Source organism: Aptenodytes forsteri, unplaced genomic scaffold (assembly GCF_000699145.1).
Source record: "Aptenodytes forsteri isolate BGI_AS27 unplaced genomic scaffold, ASM69914v1 Scaffold16, whole genome shotgun sequence".
Lineage (NCBI taxonomy): Eukaryota > Metazoa > Chordata > Aves > Sphenisciformes > Spheniscidae > Aptenodytes > Aptenodytes forsteri.
Window position 1 is genome coordinate 1,987,846 of NW_008794753.1, and position 12,177 is coordinate 2,000,022.

Consider the following 12,177-nt stretch of genomic DNA (forward strand, 5'->3'; position numbering starts at 1 on the left):
GGGCATTTGCAATCAATGTACCATGCACTAATAGATGCTTCCTCCATTGTTCAGCTGTGTGCCTGGATTGGCTGAACGGCTGTGGGAAACACCAGCAATCCCCAGACTCACGTATCTGCTGAAGCTCCCTGACGTATAAATAGAGGCAGTCGGTAACTGCCAAAGCATAGTCTTATGCTCGGCACAGCAGCCCGACGTGGGGGTCCGTGCCCAGGACTAAGAGCGCTAAGAATGGCTCCCAATAACACTCTCATGATCCACATGGAGGAGAAACTGCTGCCAAAAGAAAAGAATAAAGTAAGTAGAGCCCTTGACAGGGTTGGAAAGGCTGGTCTGCACTCTATGCAACGGGCTGCCTCTATCAAACAAATACTGCATGGGAAAAGATGAGATAAGGAGGGAGAAAGTGGTCTGGGGGAAGGCAAATAGGTTAAAGAGAGAGAAAGGACACTATATACATTTTTAAAAATGAAGTGGGGAACAGGTAGGCGGCACCGCAAAGCTCTCCTACCAAAAGAAAGCGTCTTTGAACATGTGTATCAGGGCATCAGAAGGGGAAATTAGGTCAGGTCTCAGAAAATCCTTAAGGATCTGCTCTACCTCTCTTACAGCTGAGGAAGCCGGTGGTGGAGAAAATGCGCCGTGACCGGATTAACAGCAGCATCGAGCAGCTGAAGCTGCTCCTGGAGAAGGAGTTTCAGAGACACCAGCCCAACTCCAAGCTGGAGAAAGCCGACATCCTGGAAGTGGCTGTCAGCTACCTGAAGCAGCAGAGCCAGCTGCAGGACCAAAGTGAGTGCAGAGCATGTATTGCACACCACAAAGTCTGCTCCCACAGGCCTTTGCCCTCCCGTGTAGCCCTGGCCCCTGCAGCATGCGGGGGCTATAACGCACCAGGTCTAGTCACATGAGCAAGGCTCATGGACTCAGGCTCTTGAACGAAACTTAATGCATGAATCACCACTGTCCCATGTTTTGGTCGTGATCTTAACCCACTGCATTTGCTTCTTTCTTTCTTTCTTTTCTAGCATTCATTCACAAGAATCTAGAGCAGGACTTCAACAGCGGGTACCTGCGGTGCCTGAAGGAAGCTATGCATTTTCTGTCCTACTATGAACCCAAGAAGGAAACTCAGGTGCAGCTAATCAAGCATTTCTGCAAGGCTCAGATGGGTGCAGATGTCACGTACTCTCCTGCGCTGCGTGGTCCACCTCTGTCACCCTGTCTGTTTGCCAGAAAGCAACCTGCCCAGAAGACTGTGGCTGCTGCTCCTACCATCTGGAGACCCTGGTAGACCTGCTGAAGTTTGCTTTATTCCTATGTTTTGCTACAAAAACTAGAGGGACCTGTGATTTAATAGTTCCTCTTTAAAGTAGGAAACATTGCTTTCCAAAGGTGGGAGGGGGGCAGTTATTGTTTTTCTGTCACAAGAAATGAGGGTTGCTGAGTAGTTTCCCTTCATAGTGAAGGAACGTGTTTGTATCTTGCAGCAAATTTGCTGCTTTTACTGGTGGCTCCTAGCCAAAGAGAGGACCAAGTTCTGCGGTGATTTAGAGAGCCAAATGCCGTTCAGTTTCCATCAACTTTTGCTTGGCAAGGCTGTTGAGCTTGTGGCTGTCAGTGGAAATCTTTCTACTAACTCCCTGGGTCACTGGTTCAAGTGCTCCATTGTCTCTAGATAATGTATTGACCTTCCTAAAGAAGGAGCGCTTTGAAGAATGTATTTTGTATCATAAAGAGAGTATTGAGCCTTTATCTTTTGAGTGAAAGTTGTTATTAAGAAATGCTGATTCTTCTGAAGTTCCTATGCTATTTTTAGTATACCTTCTTACAGAAAGTTATGATGATAACAGATAGCTCTAGGGAAAATTCTCTTAATGTCAGTATGTGCTACTCTCAGTTGAGGGATAATTGATGCCTTTTGTAAAGGAAATGCCTGTGATATACCTTAAGGAAAAGGGAGAGGAAGGGAGGCAATAAGTACTTTATAATCATTCACTGAACATGCTAAAGAGCTTAAAAAGCTTTTATAAAGTTGTGATGTATTCATCCTGTGTGATGTTCAACTTTGGTGTCTTCACTGTACAATACAATAAAAATGGTTTTAGTCATTAATCCTTTGGTTTGAAATTATTAAAGTGGCTAATACTCCTGGACTAAGTGTTGCATGTAGACTCCTCCTGCAGTGGGGAAGCTATCAGGAGATGTCATATTTCTGAGCCCTTCATTCCAGTACCTAGCTTATATTTGTGAAATTCATTTGGCAGAACAGGATTTCAGATCCTGCAAAGAAGCAACCTCTGGAAAAGTTACCAAAAATTAAAACGGAGGTGAAATCGAAGTGAGATACTGAGAGGTGTAGACCCAGTTACCTAACAGCAGCCTACTCAGACTTCAGCAAATCACTAATTTCACAGCCACTTTATTTCCCCCCATTGCCCATTAATTAGCCACCAACCTGAGTTCAGTCTTACACTTTCTGTCCATTTAGGAGGTAGCAACATGCAAAACCCCTAATAACTCCCAAAGAGTTCGGCACCTGACTCTGCTTGGGGATCTTACCCTTCTCTTTGAAACTACCCGCAATGGCGTGAACTAGTTTTTGATTTTAGCTCCTTCTGTTACCTAAACACGAATTCTGTTACGCAGTAACAGAATTGCTTTCTTTACTGAAGTCAAATCTGCCTGTATATGGCTAAAAGTATGCCTAATTTGATAGCAAACAGAGACTGAAAAAGCATTTCCTCTCCTAAATTATTTCCCCATACTCTTCTTTTCTTCAAACATTTTATTCTCTTTCTCTGACATCCACCTAAGGGTCCAAAATGTGCCATGAATAGGGCCTGTGCCTCGGAGTTGAGAAACCGCCACGCTCCACCAGGCTTTCGAGGTTTTTTTCTATCCAGCCTGTTGTAGAGACGGTCCCTCTGCCAAGTATCTTTTAGATGATCCTCCCTTGATTTTTTTCACCCCGCCTCAATTCAGAAAACAAATCCAGCATATCCTCTTACACGGAGATTTACAACAGCCTGCCTACCTGGCTTGCACCAGCTGGGTGACCCGAAGTAAGCCGCCTGGGCTTCCCGTGAGTTGCAGGGAGAGGCACTGCAGCATCCGTGCGCGGCCTCAGCTCGAGCCCTGGCAGACTCTTCTGCAACTCCCTATGTACAGGCCACGTGATTCCCGTCTCCTGAGGATTAAGTCAGCTGCGCTCTGGTGATGTGAGGAAGATTAGCACCTGTTGTAAAGCATGTGCTTGACCTTCTCCCACACAGCTACACAAAGAGGGAATGGATGAGGTGAACAAGCAAAAAGGGATTCAGAAGGTATTTGGGGAAGCAGGAAGAAAAGCACGAGAAGGGGATCCTAAAGCCACCCTTGAGCACCTTAAATACTAACAATCTCTCCGAAACACAGCAACTTCCCCAATAACATTCACTCGCTCTTCCTTAAGAGAGTTCCCGTTCATTGCTCAGTGGGGACTATTCACCTTTTATTTGCCCTTCTCTTCAAAGTAAAATAAATCTGCACAAATAATCAGTTCACAAAACTATTATCTAACCACAGTAACACATTGATTTGGATATACGACAGGGAACCCTCTCATTCTTCCAGAGATACAGTAACAGCATGAAACACCATTGGTCAACAATTTCAATTCTCCTCAGATTCCTTGGGAGAGATGCCCTTGAAAAACTTCGCTTCTAGCATATGCTTTTTTCCTTAAATAAAAGGAAACCTAGAATATCTGAGCTTGTCAAATGGCTGCTTAGATAAGCACAAAGCAAACTCAGATCTGCTAAGCTGACAAGATCAAACTGCATTCAAACACTGCTAGCTGTACCTGGCCAGTCCTCACTTCATTTTTGATAAAAACCCTTTGTTACACGTATGGAAAGGCCCAAAAAGCCTGCTAGCCAGGTCAAGAACATATTGCTCTACCTCATTACGGTTGCATGGATCATTTTGGTTATTATTTTACCCTGAATGCACGAGCTGGTTGAGTGGTCTTCATCTGTCTGCCAATGCAATACAAGGTGGGTTTTTGGTACAGTTCTGCAATTCATCAGGGGCTGATGCCAATGCTGCAGATAGATTTGTTCTTCCTAATGAACTACTAAATAATTCAGAAGAGATATTTCTAGATTTTGTGGTTGCTTAGCAATCTTGAAAAAGTCACTTCACCTTGCTGCGCTCAACTTGTCTTTGTCAATTAATACAAGCTTCTGAATCCCAGCAAAATTCAAGCTGTTCATCCATGCCTGTGCATTTTTAAAATCAAGCATAATTAAGGCAGTTTGCGGATAGGAAGTTTGGGGGAGTTCAGACTCAGTCAAAATGCAATGTACCCCAAAGCACGCTGCAACCTGACTGTGCACCACAGGGACTGGTAATGGCACGGGGAAGCCTGCTGCTATTACGTGGACTGGTATCTTCTGCAGCTAATGTGTTACCACCCAAGTAAACCTCGCTGTGAATGTCACAGTTGGCAGCATCACTGCAGTTTGCTTAAAACTGACAGCATAAACGGAAAAGAGAAAAGGAAACCAAAGACGACCTGCACAAACTGAAGACTGTTGGATTTGAACCCAGTCCCTCTAGTTCTAGGCTAACACAGGAACAGGCCATAGAAATGACAACTGTGCAAAACTCACGTGAGGTCACAGTCCGACTTCTCAGCCCAGAACTCCTGCCACCCATATTGGCATAAATCTGGAGAGACACGGCTACTGTCATTCAAACCACAAGGTCTGATTCTCATTTACACTGAGGCCGTATTACATTATTCTGGCTATAGTGGGGGAGTCGATCACGCTTAGCTGTTAGTGTACATGAGATTCAGACCTACTGTTTGCAGAGTGCTGTAAGGGACAGAAACAGTAAGCGCCTCCTTTCTGGGCAGGGGGAAGAAACCAAGCCCCACCAGAAAGCCTCCATTTGCTCAAGGGAGTCAGATCCATGGCTGGTGCAAGTGCACCGCTTCTGTTTTTTGCCAGCCAAAGACTTGCCCCTCTGGGCTTTAGTTTACCAATTACTTGAGAGTTAAAAGCCAGACCTCCGGTTTCACCAGTCTTAGCGCAGCAAAGGTTATGTTTACAATTTATTAATTATTATCACTTATAATAATTGAACGCAAAGCTTCTTATTGCTCCTCTATCCCCTGGGGTGACTCTCCCCTGCTCCAACACATTCCCACCCTTAGGGAAGATGTTGTTTATTATGCTGATCCCACAGCCCAGGAATACTCTCCTGACAAAGCCCTTATTAACCTCAGAGTGTGGGCCTGAGTTTCTCAGAGTTTCCCACACTTTCTTCCCTATTTATGACATTCAAAGGGACCACAAAGGAAGCGTGCCTCACAACAGCCCACATTAGTGACGCTTTTTGGCTCTGCATTGTGATGACCAGCAATTCCTGTCCCGATAGACCATCTGGAGAGCTATTTTCCCAAGGAGCACATTGATCGATCAGTATTATGTGAGAGCCCTTTTAAAACTTGGGAACGTTATGCTCTTTGACACTAAATAGGTGTCTCGAGAGGGGTTGTCACAAAGATTTTAAACCATTTAAGGAAGGCACATAAAAAATAAAAATTGTAATTATTTCTTTAAAAACACCATCAATAGCATTTGTGAGACAGGCTGACATGAACGTAGGAAATGGTCTAAAATAAAAATGCTCTAAAAGTGATATAGAAAGGAAAGCTTTAATCCATCACTGTGTGTGCTATAAGTACAGCCTCAGACGTACAGGAGCACTGCTTTTTAGATCTGCGTAACACAGACAATGAAATAACACAGACAATGAAATTCTGGTTTTCTGTACTCTTCTCCGATAGTCCACCTTCCTCCAGACCCGTTGCTACATTGCAATACGCTGGGTTCCCCTCCACGGAAAGCGAAGTATCAGATGGGCTAAGAAAGCTGCCAACTGGTATTGCAAATAGTAAGCAGCTTTTGTGAAAACAGCATGTGTAGTAAGTCTGCACCTGGGCTGAAATCACCCCCTACAAACCAGAAGCAGAAAGCTCCATGGCCCAGTACCAATTTCCCAGGCTAGCGGTCCCCTGGCTGTTTTCATTTATGGACTATAATGAACACAAGCCTACTGATGATAGTCTTGGGGTTGGTTAGTTACCTTTCCTGGATCCTCTGTGGTTGTTCCGCAACTCAAAGCGATCTATGGCGCACCGACTGCACGCCGTAGCTCAGGGTCAAATGGTGAGCAGTTGGAGACAATTAACATGGTGGTTCTTGCCTTAGGAAAAGCTAGGACTCCTGCCTGACATGCAAGGTCTGCAAGTACAGACGTTGACAATTGTTTGCAGATTTCTGTTTCCCCTTACGCTCTTCAATATCTATACCAAGTGAGAGTGGAGACACCTCCCTGTTTTCATGTGGGATTTTGAAGACTGCATCTTCATGATGCAACTCATGACTGTGATGTGACTTACAGAGGAACAAGGCCACTAAGAAAGCAAGCCTCTTTGTCCACAGCATAGCTGTCATCTCCCAAGAGCGGGTCCAGATTCCACACCATCCTCCAAAGAAGGGAATTATTATGTCACATTATTGGGTCAACTCCACGTTTGGCAGTTTTGGGGATTTGTTTCTTTTAATCCTTCATTCCAAAAACAGGGAAACCCCTGCTTCTGAGCGTCAGACAATCAACCTTTCATTCTGGCTCCGCAGTGACAATCAGAGAGAGGCACAAACTCCTCCCACAGATATGAAGGACAGCGACAAGGATTTGGATCACAAACGTGTTTCAGTGGGACAGACTATTGCGCTAACAGCTGAATTTTAAAAGAGCCCAAACTGAGCAAACTAGTTACAGACTTTTAACAAAGAGCAGCTGGACTGCCTACAGCACAGGATTCTTTTTTTCCTTACTGAAATCCTTGCAGAAAGTGCATACTGCACCCAGTTCCATAGTGAATATATTTTAGGGACAGCCTTAGTCTAGACAACTTTTTATTCCGAAGCATCAGTTGGGAAATACTGTTGCCATTAAGTTTTCAGACCTTAATAATCAAACCATAGCCGGGGGGAGAAGATATTTGTTTCTCTTTTATCCATCAACAGTATACAGAGGGTAGGTGAAGCAGGCAAGGGGGGAACAGAAGATATGCTATCTTTTCAACTGACAGAGAGAGGGGGAGAGAAGCCGGGAGTTTGTGAGCCCAGAGGGCTGTTGTTTTGTGTGCTCGCCGCAAGGCAGCATGCCTGGTTCACCATTCACATCAGATGGTGAGTCCACAGTGCCGAGGATTTCCCACATTGGCCCATTCACAGTGTTAAACTGTCAACAAAAGAAGTGTGCCTCCGTGGGTCCTGAGAAGAAAGCTAACGCCTGCTGCACCATCTGCCCAGCACTTAAAGGAAGGGATAATGCTTTAATCAGTGGGAGCTGGTTTAGCCCTTTGGAGTCTGGGGGCATTGTGCTGGGGATAGGATGGCATTATTTAAAACCACTCATTTCATATTTCCAGAAGTGAAAATTGGGTCAAAGCTTCCCTCCCATCTCACCGTGCACGCTGCTGCAAACATATTCCTTCCCATACGGTGCGTGGCAGGACCTGCTGTCCATTCCATCTCATGTGACCCCTGAGAGAGATGCACAAAGCCCTGTGCTTGACTTCAAGCTCCAATAAGGGCACAAGTACATGCAGCCAGGGATTGCCTGGCTTGACTGCAAGCTGACAAAATAATTCAGGGAACTGATTCTGAATAGGACTCGCACTCCCTGTTCAATTATAGGTTTTTGACAACCACCGCCAATTAAAATTGTTACACCCTAAGTGATCGATCTAAATGTAAAATGTCTTTGGGTGGGAAAGGGAGGAGGGGAGAGCAGCTGACCTATGAAAATCACTGCCATGAGAAGGCAGGAAGTTAAAAAGGGCTTTATAAGCTTCAGATTAATAACTAGTTACAGGATCATCCTTTGCCGGATCATATCCTTTTATGCAACAACCCTACGCGTGCTGGAACACGCTGCTATCTATGTGCCCACAGGCACAGGTTTTGGCCCTGGCTTATTGAGAGGGATGCTGCGGGCTGGTGAAACAGGCTGACTGCAGCTGACAGTGAAATGAAAGGTTTCCTTTCTGCTTTTGAAAGGCAGACACAGGAAACGGGTAGGGTTTTCACGAATATTGTTGTAGTGAGAAACAGCTATTCAAAAACTAACATCCCCAACCTGCTAGCCTATTAGTGACAATCTAGGTTTACTCCCTGTTCTAGCCTCTGACCATGGAGGAACATTCATTAAGGAAAAAGAAAAAAATTATGCCCATGCACGACTCCCCTTAAACCCGTAGAGCTCCACATACTACAGCTGAAACAGATGTACCATAAAGCATAACTGGGAATTTGTCAATACGAGGCCTCACATGCCTGACTGACAGATCTTAAACGTGACTAGCTTTGTATTGGATTGTGCTTGGGGCAGCAGTAGACCTGAGTAGGCAACCTAGAATAGCCTGGGGGGAAAAAAAAAAAAAAAATCTCAAAAAGGCAGCTTTAATCCTGGATTCTGCCTGGTTCTTTCCACTTCGTTATCTGTGTTCATTGCAATACACGTGGCACATATACTTCTAAATATAAGGAGGAAATGTTTTACGCTGAGGGTGGTGAAGCACTGGCCCAGGTTGCCCAGAGAGGTGGTGGATGCCCCATCCCTGGAAACATTCCAGGTCAGGTTGGACGGGGCTCTGAGCAACCTGATCTAGTTGAAGATGTCCCTGCCCACGGCAGGGGGGTTGGACTAGATGACCTTCAGAGGTCCCTTCCCACCCAAACTATTCGATGATAAAGCCCAAGATTGAACAGAGTCACAGGGTATCCTAGCACCTGTATTTACATTCTGCAAGTGGGGTAATACAAGCAAAGTAATAGACAAGAATTGACTTTTCACTGTGTCTCAGTTGTCTGTAAAGGGAAAAATATTTAGGTGCTTTACATGGAGACTCAGGGCCAAGGGAACAGTGAGGCATTTGCAAGGTGGCATGAAATTAAATAGGACATGTTTGGGAAAGGCATCATAATCATTACATGTCACGGGCTACCATAGGAAAGCCCAGATTACCCAAACAAAAGCAAGGAAGAGCTCTGAATATAACTTATAGAGGGACTTTAAGTATTCAAACAATGGAGAGGAAAATATTTCAAGCTAACTGCTTAGTGGAAATTGTTTTAAAGGTTCTTCCCTCGATTTTAGTCTTTAGTTGCCCCAAAATTATCTGGTACTGTATTCATCTAAGCATGGTTTAATGTCAATGAAAGGGTTTAGACCCTCTAATTCTGCATCTTTTCCTTTTCAACCTCTCTTTTGGTCGTGGGGACAGAGCATTATCTCTTCCTGGGATCACTCTTCTGCACTTAATTTCGCCACGGCCTGGGAAAAGGCAGCACATTGAGATGTTGACATTCCCAACATCAGGCAGAAGTTTGATTATAATGACGGCAAACGCTTTCCCACGTTCTTACCCCAGCGCCGTAATGCCAAGCCCTATTGTGTCACACACTCCCCAGTCCACCTGCTCCTTTGGGAACAGGGTATTATCCCCAGGCAATTCACAGTCAATTTGCCATGCTGTAATAGATGCTTTCTCTATTGTCCCAGGGCACGCATGGATTGGCTATCGACTGTGGGAAACTCAAACTCGCTTAGGACCCATACATTTGTATGCAGCCACTGCGTATAAATAGAGGAACTCCCAGCTCCCTTCTCCACCCGCTAACCAGCAAGCTCTGAGCCGAAACCAGCACTTGGGATAATGGCACCCGGTGCTCTCTCCCTGGAAATCCTAACACCCAAAGAGAAGAACAGAGTAAGTATCTGCTGCCTCTGCGACTGCGAGGGCAGAGCGCTGAGAAGGGCCGAACCCCTTTAGCAGCAGGTTATATAGACGGGAAGGGGAAAGTCTCACTGCTAACTGCCCTCTCCCATTCTCCATTACAGCTCAGGAAACCCATTGTAGAGAAACTGCGCCGTGACCGGATTAACAGCAGCATCGAGCAGCTGAAGCTGCTCCTGGAGAAGGAGTTTCAGAGACACCAGCCCAACTCCAAGCTGGAGAAAGCCGACATCCTGGAGATGACCGTCAGCTACCTGAAATACAGCCGAGGTGAGTACATCCCTGATCATGCTTGCTGCCCTTACTTTTAGGCACAAGTCCGGCCTGAGTCTCCCTGTGTAACGCTTCTCTTCTGCCCTTGCAGCTTTTGCAGCGTCTGCCAAAAGCCTACAGCAGGATTATTGTGAGGGGTATGCCTGGTGCCTCAAAGAAGCTCTGCAATTCCTGTCTCTCCATTCAGCAAACACAGAAACCCGGATGAAGCTGATCTGCCACTTCCAGAGGTCACAAGCAGTGCCTAAGGACTCTGGTTCTTCTTCTGCACCCGCTTCCACCCACCAGCCCCCTGCAAAACAAGCAGCACTGAAACCCTCCTGCAGCCTCTGGAGGCCTTGGTAGGCCAAGAATACACTTATGTGTTTCCTGGACATCTGCTCGTATTCCAGAGGAGATCGTGACTTGCTATACAAGTCCCAGTGCTCCTCTCGTGAGTAGGGAAGAATGTTTTCCCTTTGCAGAGCATTACTATGCTTGGATGTCTGCTTCCCTTCTTCCAGAAGGCCTGAAACAATCCCACCACGTGGAGAGAAAGTTATTCTAAAAGAATGTGAGATGTAATCCTCCTGCTAGGATGACTGAGAGGAGCTGTTCAGAGAGGAACACCGACTGTTCTTAACCTTAGTGAGGTTGTACGCGTACATCTGTTGAGAAAGCAGTAACTTCTAAGATGTTCAGGCTAGCATTTTCAAAAGTGTCCGTTCAGGAGGAGCCCTTTCCTCTGACCTGCCCTACTTGAGACTCCTAAGTGACCCAAGCTGTCCACAGCTGCACTGCCCAGCTGCAGCTGTACGGGCCAAGGTGTCTCAAGCAGAGCTGCTAGTCTAACTGGACACATTTGAAAACCTAGCTTTCCTGTGGGTGCCATAATGGGTTCTATAACATTTGTAGACTGTACTGAGCACGCTCTGAAAATGGTTAAACCATGACTCAGACTATGTAGAGGAAATTCCTCAGGATGTCTTGCTCACAAAATCAGAGTACTGTTTGTGAGGTTCAGGATATGTGTGCCTTTTATAAAGGCAAAAGCTCATTTTTATATCCTTATAGGAAAGAAAGTTACAGCTGTGTTGTTGATTTTACAAGAATTATTTATCAAAGTCTTTCATGAAAGGCAGGTGTACAAATTACATTTACTCTTTGGTACCCTACCACCAGGGGAGAATGTGAATTCATTACTGTCCTTAGAGGACGCGACGACATGTTATGTGTGAGCTGCACCAATTGTATAACCTGTGCCAGAAGTGATCTTGAACTTCAGAAGTTGCAAAAACTTCTAACAGTACATAAATAAATAAAACTAGTTAATAAATCCAGCAAGTTATTCTTTCTTGAGTAGTTCGCACAGCTGATTTCCCCGTGGTCCCTGGGGTTAAAGGACACGAGACAGATTTCAGTAAAAGCAAAGATATTCAGAATTGGTATTTAATTGCCTCACCAGTTTTGTGTCCACTTGGAACCCCAGCAATGCCGTTTTCCACAGCAGAGAACACGTAGCCGCAAAATACCAAACCCCAGCGCCCTCGCTGAGAGACAAAAATAGAGACGTGCCTAACCAACAAATTCTTTGGAAATTCAGGCCCAAGAGACTCGTCGAGAAAGGTCACAGAAAGGGTGAAGTCAGGAAAATTTATGCCTGACTCCGGAACACAGAAAATACTTTCGATTAATAAAGTTTGTCAGTGCACTCCACGCGCCGTTTCGCGGTCTTGCGGCACGCACCCGAGCCACAAAGCGCCCCGAAACGCCGGGAATCCAACTTTTTCTCCAAGAGGGAGACGTGCAGCTGCTCAATACGTGCGTGCACGCGTAACGTACGCGCACGCACATACACATACGAGGCACGAGTCAACGCAGCGGACGCCGAAGGCAGCGCTGCCCTCGCTCGCTGCGCGAACGGGACCGAGACCGCCGGGGATCACCGGCTTCGGAGGCTCTGCCGGGGCACGATGCCGGCCAAGCCCTAGAGCGCGGAACTGGAAACCCCTTCTCTGCCGGCTCCATCGGCTCCCGAGCAACCCCGGCCGCCTCCGGCCGTC

The 12,177-nt window shown here is 45.9% G+C and overlaps 2 protein-coding genes across 2 annotated transcripts; both read left to right on the forward strand.

Annotated features, from left to right (window-relative positions):
* Positions 1-231: 231 nt before the first annotated feature.
* On the forward strand, positions 232-2,115 carry LOC103894704 (transcription factor HES-5). Its single transcript, XM_009274134.2, has 3 exons — positions 232-297; positions 612-792; positions 1,029-2,115. The coding sequence occupies exons 1-3, from the start codon at positions 232-234 to the stop codon at positions 1,292-1,294; spliced, it is 513 nt and encodes a 170-aa protein (XP_009272409.1). The 3' UTR covers positions 1,295-2,115.
* A 7,638-nt stretch (positions 2,116-9,753) lies between these two features.
* Positions 9,754-10,783, forward strand: LOC103894703 (transcription factor HES-5). Its single transcript, XM_009274133.1, has 3 exons — positions 9,754-9,835; positions 9,967-10,132; positions 10,227-10,783. The coding sequence occupies exons 1-3, from the start codon at positions 9,782-9,784 to the stop codon at positions 10,478-10,480; spliced, it is 474 nt and encodes a 157-aa protein (XP_009272408.1). The 5' UTR covers positions 9,754-9,781; the 3' UTR covers positions 10,481-10,783.
* Positions 10,784-12,177: the final 1,394 nt, after the last annotated feature.